Source organism: Athene noctua, chromosome 18 (assembly GCF_965140245.1).
Source record: "Athene noctua chromosome 18, bAthNoc1.hap1.1, whole genome shotgun sequence".
Classification (NCBI taxonomy): domain Eukaryota; kingdom Metazoa; phylum Chordata; class Aves; order Strigiformes; family Strigidae; genus Athene; species Athene noctua.
The window spans coordinates 14,492,004-14,508,876 of NC_134054.1; the positions used below are offsets into that span (position 1 = coordinate 14,492,004).

The 16,873-nt window shown below is 57.9% G+C and overlaps 3 protein-coding genes across 3 annotated transcripts; all 3 read right to left on the reverse strand.

The window, feature by feature from the left end:
- Positions 1-808: 808 nt before the first annotated feature.
- On the reverse strand, positions 809-2,978 carry MCRIP1 (MAPK regulated corepressor interacting protein 1). Its single transcript, XM_074921860.1, has 5 exons — positions 2,908-2,978; positions 2,771-2,820; positions 2,583-2,701; positions 2,403-2,501; positions 809-2,292 (listed from the first exon to the last, which is right to left on the reverse strand). The coding sequence occupies exons 2-5, from the start codon at positions 2,776-2,778 to the stop codon at positions 2,228-2,230; spliced, it is 291 nt and encodes a 96-aa protein (XP_074777961.1). The 5' UTR covers positions 2,779-2,820; positions 2,908-2,978; the 3' UTR covers positions 809-2,227.
- A 315-nt stretch (positions 2,979-3,293) lies between these two features.
- Positions 3,294-5,082, reverse strand: PPP1R27 (protein phosphatase 1 regulatory subunit 27). Its single transcript, XM_074922163.1, has 3 exons — positions 4,762-5,082; positions 3,572-3,722; positions 3,294-3,417 (listed from the first exon to the last, which is right to left on the reverse strand). The coding sequence occupies exons 1-3, from the start codon at positions 4,946-4,948 to the stop codon at positions 3,294-3,296; spliced, it is 462 nt and encodes a 153-aa protein (XP_074778264.1). The 5' UTR covers positions 4,949-5,082.
- A 2,428-nt stretch (positions 5,083-7,510) lies between these two features.
- P4HB (prolyl 4-hydroxylase subunit beta) lies at positions 7,511-16,672 on the reverse strand. Its single transcript, XM_074922078.1, has 11 exons — positions 16,433-16,672; positions 15,974-16,180; positions 15,083-15,216; positions 14,753-14,890; positions 11,814-11,918; positions 11,438-11,563; positions 10,894-11,094; positions 10,118-10,238; positions 9,741-9,922; positions 9,217-9,303; positions 7,511-8,581 (listed from the first exon to the last, which is right to left on the reverse strand). The coding sequence occupies exons 1-11, from the start codon at positions 16,599-16,601 to the stop codon at positions 8,492-8,494; spliced, it is 1,560 nt and encodes a 519-aa protein (XP_074778179.1). The 5' UTR covers positions 16,602-16,672; the 3' UTR covers positions 7,511-8,491.
- Between the last annotated feature and the right edge of the window lie 201 nt (positions 16,673-16,873).

Genomic DNA, 16,873 nt, shown 5'->3' on the forward strand with positions numbered 1-16,873 from the left:
CGGGCCCGTCCTGCAGGGACCGGCGGAGGAGACGGGCTGCGACCGGGGTCACTCTCACCGCCTGCCCCTGTCCCCCGGCGCCGCTCGCTCTCCGCTGGCCGCGGGGCCCAGGGCGACTCCGTCCCGCCGCGCCAGGAGCGGGCAGCGTGCCCCGGGAATGTTTTGGTGATGGGAGGTAAACAGGGTCATGGCCCAGCGTAGAGATGCACTTGAGGAGAAATCCTAGCAATGCTAAGTATAGTTTAAATGCCATTAAAGCAGGGGAGGGAAGGGGATATGAGTGTATTAATAGTCTCAACATTTAAATCTCTGGTCCAGCAACAGCTCCCGGGATGCTGGCGCGCCGGAGGGCTGCCAGAGCCCAAGGGCATTGTGCTACCAGCACGCAGCGCCGGGCTGCTCACGCTGGCCGTGCAATCGAGAGCCCAGAGCAGGCGCAAGGGCAAGACCCCTTATGGAAAAAAAGAAATAAGAAGCAGCTTCTGCTCCCTGCATTACTTCTTAGAACTCGGTCAGGCCTGAAAAGGCACAGAACGCTCTGGCCTCTGCTGCCAGCGCTGGAAGCCCAGAACGGAAAACGTGGGGCAGCAACACTGGGACCTTCAGGAGGTCTGAAAAAGGGGAGCGAGGGCCCTGCCCCAGCCAGGCCGCGGGGGCACAGGCAGCCCAGCGCCCGGGGGGTCGGGCAGGGAGAGCTCCACCCCACGCCACGGCTCCGCACACCGGCACCCGGCTGAGCCCTGCGGCCAAGAACCGGGGACCGGCCCCGCGCCCGGCCCAGGCAGCAGCGGGCAGCGTCACACAGAGGCAGACCCAAAAGGACACCAGCTTTATTTACAACACTCCTCAAGTGACAGACAACAGAAAAACAACAACAACAAAAAAAAAAAAAAAAGGGAACAGTATAGCTCAACAACTCAACAAAGGAAAGGTAACGGCAGCCACGGCTCCCGCTGCGCTCCTCCCGAAGGCCACCGGTGCGGGCAGGGTCCCCGCAGCCCCCTCCCCACCGGCTGGCAGCAGGGGCGGGCAGGGGGCTGCTCCCACCGCTCCCCACCAGGGCACCGGGCAGCCCCGTGCCGGCACGGCGACTCCGCTCAGAGGGCCGAGGGCGGCGCAGTCGCTGCCCCTCGCTCCGAGGCGATGACGCAGACACCTCCCAAGCCTTGCCAGGAGCAAGGGTCCCAGGAAAGGCCCCCCCCCGGTGCGAGTTACACCGACTACGGCAGCCCCCCCAGTGACATTTCTGCCAGCTGTGGAGGCCAGATCCCTTCCAAGGGCGCGTGTCTGGAAAATGGTGTTAGCACAGAATGCCCGGCCCTCTTCGGCAGGGATGCCAAGGAGCTTCTTTCTGCACAGTCAGCACCAGCTGCCCCCCGCTGCTGCCACTTCCCCTGGAGCTGCCCGAGCCCTGAGGCGGGGAGGGGTGACCACAGCCCAGCATCCCCCTCCAAGCACCTCTCGGGCATCCGGGGCTGCGGCCAGTGCCGACCCCCCCGCCCCATCTCTCTCCATCCGCAGGGAGAGGAGCAGCTCCACCTCCAGCACCACAGGGACCCGGCCCAGTCTAAGCACAAAATAAATCCGGCCTTAGATAGAGGCCCCGAGCTCTGGCAGCGCTGACGGGTCCCAGGCACTGGCAGTCCAGGTACAAATCGAGCCCTCGCCCAAGGAAGCAAGGAGCAGCCGGAGCGTGACCTGTCCAGCACTCAGCTGCACCAAGGGTGCTGGGCTGGGGCTGCCGGCCTGGCCCGAGGCCTGACCCAACTCTCCTTCCTTCTCCCTCTGGCCCACCCCAGCAGCTCCAGACCCTCGGTGCACAGAAGGGAGCGGAGAACTAGCGCTGCCTCTACCGACACCGCAGCCGCTGCGCCTGGCCCCGCCGCACCCCAGCGCCCAGGGAGGCCGCGGACTCAGCGCACCAGGGGCAGAGACGGAAGGAGAACAGGAGATCTGCGAGCCCAGCGTGAAGTGGGGAAGGAGAGCTTGAGGCCAGAGAAAGCTATGAGTGGGGGGCTGGAATCCTTTGCAACAAGCTCTGGGCATCCTCAGTGATGAGCCTCTGAGCATCTTAGATTTCAGGTAGCTTCAGAGCCAGCCCCAAAGCTGACTGGCTCTCCCGCGGGCTTTTGGGAGTACAGACCAGAGAAGGAAATCAACACAAAATCTCAAATTAAATCTGCTTGAGGACCTTGGGAGACCAGCCGATATGCAGGGAGCACCCGCCTTAGGACTTCTTTGCATCCTGTGTGTTCCTCCTCTTCAGATCACCCAGGTCGACAGGTTTGAACGCTGCAGGGAAGGCAGGAGAGACTTTGGCGGCAGAGGCCGCAGGGCAGCCCCGGCCCGGCCCGCGGCGGCTCCCCGGGGCCGGGCCGGAGGGTGCCCCCCGCCCCCCTCACCTTTGAGGCTGGGGTTCGGCATCTTCTCCACGTACTCCTCGACCAGGCCGCGCTCGGAGCCCATCTGGCTGCGCAGGTCGCGCTCCACGCACTGCCAGGCTGCGGGGACGCGGGTGAGGGGCCGCCCGCCTCAGGCCCGCCCGCAGCCGGGGCCCCCCCGACCGCCGCCCCCCCGCTCACCCTCGTAGATGAAGCGCACGTTCTCCTCGTGGGCCGGCGTGAAGATCTCGCTGCCGGCGCCGGGGGAGCGCGGGCCGCCGCTCCGCTTGCCGTTGTAGACCACGCGGGACACGGGGGAGCTGAAAGCGAAGCGCGGGGCTGAGCCGGGCCCGGGGCCGCGGCTGGGCCCGGGGCCGGGCGGGGCTCACCTGGCCATGGCGTCGTCGGCGCGGCGGCGGCTCGGCTCGGCTCGGCGCGGCTGCGGGGAGAAAGGAGAGGGCGGCCAGGCCGGGGCTAGGCCGCGGGCCGCCCCCCGCCCGTCGCCATGGCAACGCGCGCCCCTCACCTGGGCCCGGCTCCCGCCTCCGCTCGCCCTCGGGCCGCGACGGAAGCGCCGCAGCGCGCAGGCGCGGCCCCGCCCCCGCGTCGCGCCGGCCCCGCCCGCCGCGGCCCCGCCTGACGTCATCCCCGGCGGCGGCGTGACGTCACCCCGGCCCGGCCCGGCCCGGCGCCCGCCCCGCCCGGCGGAAGGACCGAGGGAGGCGGTGCCCGAGGTGCTTTATTGGAAAAGTACAAAGTGGTTCCCGAGACGCGGTTCCGAGCGGCCCCCGCCCGGCCGCCGGCCCAGGCCCAGCCCAGGCCCGGCCCCGGCCCCCGGGCCCGGCGCAGCCCCGCCGCCCCGGCCCCGCGAGGCCCTCGGGCCCTGCTCCCCGCTCCCCGCCGTGCCCCGCCTCAGTCCATCGTGGCGGCCTGGAAGAGCTCCACCAGGTCCTTGTACTCGGGGTCGATGAGGTCGGAGGGCTTTTCCCCGGCGTCGGTGGTGGCCTCCAGGCTGGCCCCGAGGGAGATGAGGTACCTGCCGGAGACAGGGCGCTGAGCCGGCGGGGCCCGGCCACCGGGCACCCTCCTGGGAGGAGTTGCCCGCAGCCCGCGGCAGCCCGGTGGCCGCCGGCCGTGGTTCTCGGGGCTCTGCAGGGGTCCCGTCACAGCCCGCGCGAGCTGCTCCTCACCTGGCGATGTCAGCGTAGCCGTCGCTGCAGGCCATGTGCAGGGGCGTCCACCCGTTCTCGTCTTTCTGGTGGATGTCGGCGCCATATTTAACCAGGAGCTTGACGCAGTCCAGGTTTCCAGTAAGCACAGCTTCGTGCAGAGCGGCCATGCCTGGAGGGAAAGGGGCTGTTGGCCCGCGGCTGGGGAAGGAGGTGTAACGCTGAGCTGACAAGTGCAGGTTGTCCACAGCCCAGGAAGGAGGGGTGCCAGCAAACCCTCGTTACCAGGAAGATGAGTTTGGGGAAAGAAACAAAGACTCAGGAAGCAAGAGGAGCTGCCACAGATTTCTGTTCCCCTTCCCCACCATAAATACCTTATCTAAGATGGCGGAGCACCCACCTCCCCACTGGCCCCGGCAGGACGGATCAAGGGAGGAGGAGCCGCCGGCCTGCCCCGAGTCCCAGTCAGGACTCACGGGGGGGACACGAGGAGAGTGTCCTGCTCCGTCCAAGTTTCAGAAGCTCCTTACAGAGCAAGTAATGAAGCAACCAGCAGGGAGAGCAGGAAGCCCGGGGTCATTTGAGACCCTGTCTCCGTGGCCATGTGACGGTTGAAGCTGAAGCCAAGCACAAGAAAAGGACAAATCTGGGCTCTGCCCCAGCCAGTACGGATCAAGGCATTCCATAAACGGTTGCTAGTGAGGTTGGGTGCAAACTTAACACAATGCCTTCCCCCACAGGCGTAAATGCTGCAAGTCCACAGATCCAGACGTGCGAGAGAGAACAGTGTCTGTGAGAAACAGACGGAGCCAGGAGCAAGATGCGGAGCTGCTCTTCCCCCAAAGCGGGATGGAAGGCAGGAGCCCCACCATCCCATCCAGAGCTCCGCAGACCAGCCTGTGCCCGTGGCTGCTTTTCGAGGTCCCACCACACGCAGGCACGCTGTCATGCCTTGGAAGGACCCAGGGGACCAGCTCCCCTCTTTCCGCAGCATACGCTGACCGTGCTGTCGAGGGGAGATGTTGGGGCAATGGCATGGGACTCTCTCAGGCCCTGCTTGGCAACGTTAGGGGCACTCCTCCTCTCTCGGGAGGAAAACGACTCAGTTCCAGCCCGTCCCCTGCCGAAGGGGGCCCACATCCCAGCGTGGGCCACGTGGCTCGCTCCCGTCCCGCACAGCCCAGCTGAGCCGCGCCGCCTCCAGCACTCACCGGAAGGGTAGATGGTGTCCAGCGTCACCTTCCTGGCGCGGATGAATCTGCCCACCTGCTCCAGGTCCCCCTGCCTGATGTGGTCCTGAAAGACGACGTCATTGGGGAAGTGCACAGTGCGCGAGGCTCTCAGTCTCCTGGCATACCGACTGTAGCGGCGCATCGAGGCTGGGTAATAGTCCTTCATGCTGATCCCAGCCTTCAGACGCTGCAGAGGAAGAGGAGGAGCAGAGGCCTGGGGGGCTGCAGGCGCAGCTGGAGTTGCTCAGTGCGCGGCCCCACCGCTCGCCGGCCTCGCAGCACTGCTTCCTCCTCGTCCTTCTGTCAGGTCCCTCCTCACTGCGGAGGTGTGCTGGCACCCGCACCGCTGCGCTCCGCTGTGCCCCGTCCCCGGTGGGTGCCAGTCCTGCTCGGGGGCGGGGAGGCGGCGGCCGGGCTCTCCCTACACGCCCATGCCGCACGCAGGGGGCACACGCAGCTCACCCGCAGGGCCTCGGCCCAGGACTGGTGCTTCTCTAGGGGCGTCACGTTATATAGGCTCCCGCGGGCTATTTTGAGGACATGCAGCTCATGCTATTTGCCATGATACTTCGTAATCGAGCTGCCCAGGCCCGCAGCCTCCCACTTTTGGGCAGAAGTTGGTGTCTCATCTTACCACCCACCTGTTGATGTGCCCATCCAAAGGGTCAAATCTACTCTTGCTTTTGCATGGGTAGCCCTTCAGAGGAGCTCAAGGGCCTGAAAACAGAACTTCCCAGCATCGAGCCCTCACACATGCACGCACACACACGTGCCAGGGAAAAGACAGGAGCTCGGCCACCAAGCAAGGGGAAGCAGCCGCTGATGTTGCGGCCAGCCAGCGCAGACGTGTGGGAGCCACGGTGCCAAATACATTCAGAGCGAAGTCACTTTCCTGTAGTTGCATCAGACAACTTGCGAGGAGTGGAGCGAGCTGTGCTGCCTGGCATGGCTGCGAGGCAGCGCCTGGAGCACACCACGGCGTTGGTGTCACCCCAGCCCTGCGGGGACAGAGGGGCTGCGGGTGCTCCCAGGGCAGAACCAGGAGCCTCGGTGCCAGTCCCCGGTGTCCAACGTCAGGGCAGGCTTCTACGGAACAGCCTCAGAAGAGCTGAAGAACAGCACCACCACCAGACAATTCCTGCATTTGTTACTCTCCAGCGGTAGCTGTCAAAGGCTCAGAAGAGACCATCCACCACAGAGCGATCTTCCAGATCCATCAAGGGTTCAAGCAACAGTTTTGCTCCCTGTGCTTTTCCCCAAAGGTGGGTCATTTCAGATCCAGGAGCATACTGTGTCCTGGTTTGTGCTGACAGGGACTGTCCAGGCAGGTGTGTCAGGAAGAACCCCTGCCCCGCATCAGGGCTCACAGGGATTTCATCCTGCCCTGAACCCCTGCCTGCAGCGGGGCTGCCTGCACTTGTTTATCTGCTGCAGATGCATTGATCTTTCTGCCGAGCATCAGAACACCCCGCACTAGGAGGCTGAGCTATCTGCTGTGGAGACAGGCCGTTTTTAGCCTGCTTTCGTGGAACAGCAATTAGGTGTGTACACAGGATGAGCGATGGGAGTCCTGCTCTGCTGGGAGGAGCCTTGGTGCAGGGGAACAGCTGCCCTCCTGCGCTGAGCAGGACCACTGCAGAGCTCAGCCTTGTTTACACCTCAAATGGCTCCACCAAATGGACCTTTCTGAGCTGAGTCCTTGCCAGCACCTCACAGTGGAACTTCTTACTAGCAGTGCTTTCTTCCTCCCCACCCCAAAACAGCAGCAGCTACCCCTAGCCAGCCCCAACAGCAGCCACTGGGGAGCAGCAGTGGCCACTGGGCCACACCAAAATCGAGCACCCTGCCTGCCTCCAGACAAGGGGTCACAGCGCTGGGGGAGGGTGTTTCGGAGATCCTTCTCCACATAACCCAGGTAAGTCAGACACCACACAGCTGCACACTAGTGCCTGTTCTCCTGGGGAACACCCTGTGCCGAGCCCACGGTCAGCAATTGCCCGCTCAGCCCCCACCTGCTGCTGCTCGGGAGGTCCGAGCACACCCCGGGGGAAGGCAGCAGGGGGCTGGAGCTGCAGACCAGCCCGTACCACACTCCTGCTCTTCACCCCAGCGCACCCCTGTTTAGTGACAGGCACCAGTAGCCTGCCGAGGTGCCCTCTAGCTTCATGCCCTCCCATGTGACATTTATAGCATATTTTCTTACAAAAATATTTTCAGCAGTAAGCAGACTGGTTTGGAAATAGCAGTGTAGCTCACTGGATCATGTGAGCCTGACTAGCAGAGCTAGAGGCAGCCCCAGGTTTCCCGTAGGCAAATTCCTTGGTTAACTGCTCAGGAGCAAGGAGGTCCCACCGCACCTCAAGCCAGCTGGAAAACAAAAATGTGTGTTCTGAGCCCAAACCACTGTCTGCTCACTGCTAACAGAGCTGTTAGCCATGTCTGCCCAAACTGATTTAATCTGGATTTGGTCATCTTTGTAGTTCTTCTCCTTCGTAGATCATGCAGTCCAAATTTCTGCAGATTAAGATACCAGAAGGCACCTGCAAAACCCGAAGCACTGAGAAAGCATTTCTCTCAAAAACATGGTATTTGGTGAAAGCTCGAGCAAGCTGTTGGACACACACCATTTTGACAGAGGCCCCTGAGAATCACTCAAGAGCCCTGATCCTCTTTCAAGTCAGTTTCAGATATTTTCACCCTATATTCCAGTAAAGACAAAGCAACATAATAGTATTAAAATCTCAACTTTATTTGGCCAACAAATTCAGTTCCAATGTTATTGTAGCGGAATGCTAAGAACCAGCCTGATGCAGCTCAGGCCTTTGAGGCACTCCCCTGTTCAAGTTCCTCCCCAAAACCCAGTAATTGCAAATGTCCTGTTTGATCTGTTTTATCAGGCCCTCCCACACCACCCACCTGCCTGGTCAACCCACTCAAAATAATGCATGGAAAGTGATTGCAGAACAGTCTGGCATTTGATCAAAGAATGGCAACACAGCTCGGTCTCATCTAAGCCGGTGAGCCAGCGACCACCTCCACCCTCAGAGCCCGCCACAGCCAGTGCACACAGTATTCCACCCTTCGAGGTGTTTGGAATAGTCATCTCCAAGTGTCTTAAAGCAGAGGGGAAAGGAAACATCTAGCCAGCATGAGCAGCACCTTCACACACACCTTTCACCAGGATGGTGCCATCAGCCTACTGCCTCTTCCCCTACAGATACTGGAGGCCAACTCCAGGGAATAACAGCTGAGACCATTAAGGACCCTGCCAGGTGCAGAAATCAACTATGGGCTTTAGTTTTAAAAGAAAAAAAGAAAAAAGCTTTCTTGGAAGATGTTAGTGGCAAGGCTCCAGAATGTTGGGCCATTGAACTCAAGCTACCGCCTCACAATTTGCTTCTACCCAGAAGAATACTTCAAACAAAAGCTGTGTACAAAAAAAGTACATCACAATAAAAAAATGAGCCCAGCTGGCTGGGCTAGCTACCTAGTGACAGATCCCTTCTGAAAAGTGAAAAGAAAAGATAGTCAAGTGTACAGACAAGTGAGGGTAAAGTATTACTTTAAAAGCCAATCCCTGGATTTCCAGTCATTCACCTTCTGCTTTAAATCTTAAAGGGTTTCTGACTCACTGGGCTGCGTAACAGCAGCCAATTTAGTGTCTGATTTTTTTTGGGGGGGGTGTGTGTGATGTAGATCAGTCTTCTCTTTACAGTTCATCCTTTTGGGCTTTCTGCTCATCATCATCATCACCTTCCTCAAGGTCTGTTTCTTCATCCGTCTCCAGGTCCTCCAGATCCTGTGCAGGTTAAGAGACAGCTACTGGGTTTGGGCACATTAGGCAGATCCAAAACAAAGCACAGAACAGCATCTCTGTTCACTATTCACTGCTGCCACATTAACAGAACAGCCAGAGACTTCTAACCAAGAGCTCCGAGTTTGGGACATGAAGGGTCAGAAACCCCGGGAGCTGGTACCTGCAGCACCCTCCCCCCAGGAGGCGAGGAGCTTCCAGCCAGGTGCAGCACCCACACAGCATCACTGCGGCGCAGGAGCTCCGGGTGCCCAGCAGCAGCTCTCAGTAAAGAACGAGCCCTCCAAGGACTGCAGCAGTTTGCACAACCAGAGACAGCTTGTGCAGTGCTAGAGGTTCCATCAGCCCTTCCCATGCATTTGTGTGTAAGCCTCCCAAAAACGTTTACCTCACACCCAGCTGAGGGGTCCTCACTGAAAGGAGCCCACCGCAGGCCAGCGGCCAGCCAGGCTGCAACAGGTCACATTTTATGATGTGGGCCCTCGGGTTCACCACCAGCATCCCTCCCTGCCACATAACCACCCAGGATCTTATTTAGGACTGAGGATTCCAGCACAGCACCAGATCCGACCCATGCTCCATGTTCTGAAGGCCCAGAGTACTGTATGAATATTACTCACATCATCAGCTGCCGCCCCATCCTGACCTCCGCTCTCCAAGAACTTTTTGAAGCCTTCTAGTGTCCTCTCTCCATTATAGTCAATTACCTAGACAGGAAAAAACAAAGACAATGGTTACAGGCACCCACAGAACCACGCCCCTGGAGAGGAGAATTCTCTTTCTGAGCAACAGTTTGCATGCCAAGCAAAAGGGAATTTAAAAATTCACCTTCACCCACATGAGACGAAGGAAAACAGCTCAGCCACTAGACTTCAGAGATCACTGCGAGGAAAGAATAGCCTGCAGATGAGCACAGTCCTCTATGCTCCCTCCTTTCCCATTTCCCACTTCCCACCCCCACCAAACTCTTTCCTACAGCCCAGCCCCGCCAAGGGTTCGGGTGTCCTGCAGACCATGTGTGTTCCATCCCTACAGAAGGGAGAGCCCCCCCAAGGCTTGTCCAAAACTGAACTCAAGCAGGCAGCTGAGCCTGTCTGGTGCTCCCTCACTATTCTGTCTGTGTAAGGGTCAGCTGCCCTCTTACGTTTCTGCCAGAGCCTGCAGGGAAGAACTTGAGCGTGGGGAAGCTGTGGATTTTCACTGCCTCTACTTCGTTGGCCGTCGAATCCATCTTGGCAATGACAACGTTCTCGTGGTCCCTGTAGGTCTCTCCCAGCTTGTCCCAGATCGGAGCCAGCTGCTTACAGTGACCGCACCAGGGGGCATCTGGTAGTGACGAAGACACAGCTGGCACCAGCCACCTAAGGAGCCCCCACCCCCCTCAGCCCACACACATCTTCAGCCGAGGCCCCTCCTCTGTGGCTCAGGTTCTGTACAACACTCTCCCTAACCCCAGCCAAGCAGCGTTCCAGCACGCCCTTCGCGCCGGTTACTGGGAGTCAGCTCTCGAAAAATACTTACAGAACTCTACAAAGACATTCTTATTCTCATCGAAAGCAACTTCTTCAAAGTTCTTCCCAACTAGAACTTTGACAGGCTGCTTGTCCCAGTCCTCAGGAAGATCTTGACTCATCAGGTGGGGCTGGAATAAGAAGTGAAATTCAGAGACAGTTTGCCACACAGCTGCTTGGAATGTCCATGCAATCACACATCCTGGAAAACCCAAGCACAACCACCCCCCTCAGTGCCTCAATCATCAGCCATGAGCAATCAGATGAATCAGTCACTTCCTCTTCTGCTCACAGCAAGTCTCCTTCCCACCCTGAGTGCAACAACAGGTGCTCTTGTGCAGAGAACTGCAATCGAGCTCTTGAGGAAGGAAACGATATTGCTGACAGTGACCATTCCCCCAGGACTGAGTTTGCCCGACTGGTCACCACTGGAGCGAGTCGCATACAGCCACCTCCAGCAGATGAGAGCTGAAAGTTCTTCAACAGTGCCACACAAGTTCACACCTTCCCCACTGCTGGCAGAAAGAGCAGCTGGACAAACAGCACAGTTACCACGAGCTCAGAGCGGGCTCTGATCATACTCGGGTGCCAGCACTTGCTTTCCTATTCTTCATGCCCCAGTAGTTTTGCCTTTCATTTCCCAGCACAAAGCCCACTAGGTATTCTGTACATTAGTTGGAAGGATTTTTTCCAAACAACTCACACAACTCCTCACAAAGAGGATTTTTTTCTGCTTCTGCAGTCAAGAGGTTTACCACCACCACCAGCAGCATTTATCTCCGTTACCTTGATCTTGCCCTCCAGGAACTTATTACAGAACTCTTTGATTTTGTCTGCTGTGAGATCATCTGATTCAGGTTTGTATTTGGTCATTTCCTCCTCCAGTGTGATCAGACGTACAGCTGGACATTCTTCTTTCTTTAGGCCAAAAAACTCCAAAATCCTCTGGTTGTCACTGTGGTCACTGTCGATGAAGATGAACAGGATCTTTGGAGGAAAAAGTCAGAGGTGTTATGGTGAAGACAAGTACCTCTTGGCTCTTGATACTCTACACACGTGCACAGGCAGCAGCTGAACCAGCCCCTCCTCCTCCTCCAAACCCCACAGATTGCCCCCCCAGAGCAGCACAGACCCGGCACCGGTGTGGGTTAAGGCAGAGTCAGGTTTACACCTGCAAGAAGGAAAGTCAGGAGTTAACTGCTGTTCCTTCAACAGTTGTGCAAGCCACTGACTCAGTCACCAAGAGACACAGGTAGAGCAACAGCTTCACATGTGGGGCAGGTACAGCCAGAGCAGGAGGCAGCCACTTAACCCAGGAAATCCATCTCACCTTCCCTTTGAAGTTTCCAGCTGCATTCTTGAAGTTGTCCAGTTTCTCTTGATAGTCAGACACACTTTTTGGAAGGAACAGCAGAATATGAGTCTTGATTTCTCCTCCAAAGATTTTAGGAGCAGTCTGAGGAATAGAAAATAAACTTTTATTTCTGGAAGAGGTAAATCAGTGTCAAGACCACAGGAGCCTCCACCACTACAGGACTGCCCAAGCAGCAAGCTCATGCCTCCTTCCCCTTTGTTCTTCACACTCCACAACCCCAAACAAGCGTCAGCTCCAAGATAAAACACGAGCATCACAACCCCCAATTTAAGTTTGTCATATTCATAGAGTAGCTACGGGAAAAGGCCTTACCAAGTACCCAAAGACCCACCTGTTCAGTGAACTCTATGACCAGAGGCAATGAGTTAGACTTGATGAAGTTCAATAAATTATCTTTTGTGAGATCCCCTTCGAAGTTGTTACGGCCTTCATCAAACTGCAAAACCAGATATTCCTGCATTAGAACACCTCCGTATCCCATACAAATTACAAGAAATAAAATGCATCCACCCCGGAGTCACTGCCCCAGTGGACCTCAGCTGCACTTGTTCAAAGCAGACTTCCATCTCTCAAGGTCACCACACGTTCACATAAAATCTGGGTCAGGGTGTTCATCTTCCTGGCAAGCAAAGCCTTAAATCACTCCCAGCAGCAAAAGGGGAGCAGCAACAAGAGTCAGCTTAGATCTTGGCATTGTTCCTCACAATCATGAAGCAATTTGTGAAACAGGTCACCAAGAAGGACTTTAACAGCTGCCTCACAGCACTGTAGAAGGCGCTGCCAGAGCGGAGGCAGTTCCTGCTCCGCAGGAGGGAGCAGCAGCGCACCCGCACCCTCCAGCCAGGCGGGGCTGTGGACGGCCAGCAGAGCCCCTGTGCACAGAGAGTAAGTGGTAATTCACCGGGCTGCGGGGGGTTCAGCTTCTATTGTTAGAGACAGCAGCACGTGTCTAACAGGCACATTGCGCTAGAGGTGCCAGGTCCCTTCCTAGATTAGGACATCACCTGTATCCCCGACCAGGATTCTCAGAACCGCGCTGGCAGCCTGCAAAGGGAACAGCTGTAGAGGACCATCAAGGTTAGAGGCAGGATGTGCCCCCGGGGAGCAGGAGCCCCACAGCAGGGCAACGCTCGAGTTACTGGCAGAAGCAAGAGCGGGCTTGGATAACCTTCTGTTAGAGGAAGCATACCAGTCTCAGCTGAAGAGCTGAGCAAAACATTTGAAATTAACTTTAAAGATTTATCGAACCTTGCCTCGGCACCTTCAGAGAGCTGTTTGAGGGTCATCATAGGTCTGGACAACTCACATAAAGAACAAGATGGGAATGACCAGCCAACAGACCCTCTCAGCACAGACCCAGCTAACTGCAGGAGCCTGAGCTCAAGTCCAAAGCTGTAACTGTCAGTGAAATAAACCATCTGTTCTTGTGCCCTGGTATGTGGTTACCACTGGCGCTCATTTTCACCTCGGCTTGGGGTGGACATGCTGGAGAGCTCACAGCAGAACTGTGACGTCGCCTCCCTGTCCCTCCTGGGCTGAGGCACCTCACCTCCTCCTCCCGCAGAGCCCTGGGGCAGCACCCAGCCCCACAGGGGCTCAGGAACTGCCCGTCAGGCCAACGCACCCCACAGACTGCCGGGTGCAGAACTGCTTCTCACTCCAGGTGTACCCAAGTTGACTACACTTACAAAAACAGCTTGAAAAAATCCCTTTAGTGTTAAAGACTGGTCCTGCCATTGCCTCAGTTCTTCAGAAGTGGAGAAGCCCGTAACAGAGCTCATGGGACTCAAGGGTTAGAGGACAGAGGAAATCAACATGAGCCCATTCTACAGAGCACTACACATGAGAAACAAACAGCTAATCCAGTGAAACCCAAGGCAGTAACTCATCCATGCTGAGGCACCAGCTGTAACCTGGCCACTTCAGAGCCATCTCGTCTGTCACCCTGAGCCAGGTGACAGTAACTCCCCACAGCCCTAGAGATGTCACTTGTAGAGCAGCATTTCTATAGGGACCTCAGCGTTTGCCAAAGGGCACGAGCAGAGGTTGAGGGAACCCCTGCAACAGTTATTTCAGGCTGGCAGTCCCATGAGCAGAGCGGGAACAAAGCTAGACAGGAGAGAAGAGAGATACAGGCAGTAAGTCAGCCAAGAACAAAGTACTGCTCCCTCCACTCACCTCAACTTTTCAGTTGCATGACTTTGGTGTTTTGAACTCATTAGCCAAATAATTTACTTGCACCCTCAGCCATAGTGATCCAAGAGACCTCTGGCTGAGAATTTAAGTCTACAAGCTTCTAACACCATAAAAGCCCCTACAATTTCAGAGGTGTAGTGGAACAAAATATGCTTTTTAGCTGAACAAAGAATGAAATAAGAATTCATTCATTTCTTTGGCCTGTCTTACATCAAACTGGTCAGACCCATGACTAAGTTACAAATTTAATAAATCTGAATCCAAAGCAGCTTTCTGTCCTGCCTCACCACACCCATGCATACAGTACCACCAAGTCTCAGAAACCTCTCCTTATATTCTCAAAGCAAGAGTTTAATCCTGGTGACCAGGATTTAATGGTAAAAAGCACCAGTAAGTTCATTTCTGATTCTGCAGATGGCCAGCATCACTCTGCACATCATCCAACTGCCCCAGCCTGGTCAGCTGGAACTGAAAATCCTTTCAGGAGCTTCACCAGAACCACTGCACTGCAGAACCCACAGCAGTGAGAGACAGAACAACTCCTGGACAACCCACTGCAGCAGACACCAATGCTGAGTATCTTTAAAAACAACTTTGCTAAGCCACAATCAAACAGATCACAGCAAGCCAGCAAGAACTTGGCCACTGTTTAAGACCCTCAGAGCTCAGGGGGGGCACAGGAGCCCTCACTAATTACAGCCAGGAATCTGTTAAGGATTGTGCTGACAGTTACTGCACTGCAGCCAGACACCTGAGAGACGGGGAAGTGAGTGAAGCAGCAGCTTGGACCCAAAGCCCAGCAGCTGCAGGGGGGCAGCACCACACCGGGAGACCAGTGAGGTCTCCTCTGCTCCTGGCTGTGCCCCACAGAGGGGCCCAGGGCTCTGCCACCCCGCAAAGCAGCTGCAGGGTCTGATCTACCCCCAGGCTCTGAAACTTGGAAAGGGCCACCCCAGCGACACAGGATCTGCTGTTTCATCCAGGGCTGCCCTCACTTGGATGGGACCAAATTAGAGAAAAATAAAGAGAGGCAGAAGACTCAGGTGTGGTGCTCAGGCGTTCACCAACCAGTACCTTCTTGAAGAGAACCACGCCATCCTTGCTGAGCTGGTACTTGGTGAAGACATCAGCACTGGAGGAAATCCCAAAAGGAATGTCATCCACAGCTTCTGCTGCCAGCAGGAACTCCTTCGCAGCCTCTGATGTCGAGTCCTGGAGAAGAAAGGTAGGTGTCTCCCATGGGACACAGAGTGCAGCACACACATCCCAGGGCTTACCAGCCAGAGAACCGGACAATCAAGTACGGCAGGACAGCGCGTTTCCCAACTCGGGGAGAGCCTCCCCCAGCTGCCAGAAAGCAGGGAGGGCCCCGGACATACACAAGAGCTTCAGCACAAACCCTACCTTAAAGAAACCAATCACAACCACTTCACTGGAATCCACTAACGTCTCCGCTGCGGCAGCGTCCGTCAGGGTAGTCGCAGCGGGGCCAGTGCGTTTCTTCAGCCAGCTGACAATATCATCTGCCTCTCTGCCAGCTGCACCGGGAGGAGAAGAACACTGATTCACTTTGCTCCCTCAACTAAGTTTAAGAACTCAAAAGCCCTAAGCTTTGAGATACTGTTCAGCAGCTGTCCAAGAGGTCAGGAAGAACCAAGATACTGTTTACGTAACTTTTCCTTTCACTCCCAGAGTAATTAAGCTAATCCTAATTGTTAAGTCAAGGTACAAGGGGCTCCCAGGAATCCACTCTTCTCTTGCTTCCAGCCTAAGCACATTCATAAACTTTGACCAGCAATGCAGCACTTCCCCCAGATGCTAATATTTTTAATGCAAATATACCACATTTTCCTTTCAAAAATCAATATCCTGGATGTCAGCCCCAGCATCCAGCACAGCGTGGCTTGGTTTAACTGAATTCTGCTTGTCTTGGTCATACCTGCACCTCTGTCTTGCACCTTGTGTTCGCCCCTTCACCCGCCCACCCAAGCATTTTTCAGTTCTGGGTGCTACACTCCTCAAGTCAAGCGGAGCAACAAATCAAAACGGGATCGCTTCGCTTTCCTACGCAAGAAAACTCCATCTGCTACAGCTCACGCGAGGGAATTCCCCAGCTTTAGGCAAAAAAGCCTGTTAAAGGCAGGCTCGTTCCTCACACACCCCCCGGGACGCGCCCGCTGCGGTGCCGCTCCCCGGGGCACCGTCACCGTGGACCTTGTCCAGTCGCACCGGCGTGGGGCTGGGGGCAAGGACCCGCCGCCACGTCGCTGCCCTCTGCACCCGGGCCCGGCTCACCCGTGTACTCCTTGGGAGCCGCCTTGTCGCCATTCCTGAAGAACTTGATGGTGGGGTACCCGCGCACGCCGAACTGCTGCGCCAGCTCCGACTCCTCCGTGGCGTCCACCTTGGCCAGGCGGATCTCCGAGCCCTCCGCCTTCAGCTTCGCGGCCGCCTTCGCGTACTCGGGCGCCAGAGCTTTGCAGTGCCCGCACCACGGCGCGTCTGCGGGACGGGGCGTTAGCACCGGCCGAGCCCCCCCGCCCCGCTCCCGGCCGCGGGCACCGGGCAGGAACAAGGGCGGGGCAGAGCCCGCACCCCGAGCCCGACGCCCCCACCGGCCCGGGCCGGGAAGGGGGGACCTGGTCCTCCAGCCCCTCCCCTCCCGCCCCCCTCCTCGGGCCCCGAGGACGCCGCCCGCCCGCTCCTCCCGTCCCGGCGCCCCCCCCCCGCCCGCCCCGGCCCCGCCGCACTCACAGAACTCCACGAGCAGGTACCGGTGCGCCGCCAGCGCCTGCTCGAAGGAGGCGGCGCGCAGCACCAGGACACCGTCCTCCTCCTCCAGGTCCGCGGCGGGGCCGGCGGCGCGGGCGGGCGGCGGCAGGAGGAGGCAGAGCAGCGGCAAGAAGGCGCGGAGCCCCGCCATGGCGCTGATGGCGGCGGGTCGGGACGGGCCGGGACGGGCGTGCGGCCGCGGCGCCGCCTCCGCTTATAAACCCGCCTCCCCCGGCCGCCGCCGCGCCCCATTGGCCGCGCCGGTTCGCGCCGTCGCCGCCCGCCATTGGCTCGGCCGCCCGCCCGGGCAGCCGCGCGCCTCCTATTGGCCCGCGGACTGAGCCCGCCCCCCGAGGGCCGCCGCGGGTTGGCCGCCGGCCTCGCTCCCCTCCCGCGGGCCGCCATTGGCCCTTTTCTCCGCTG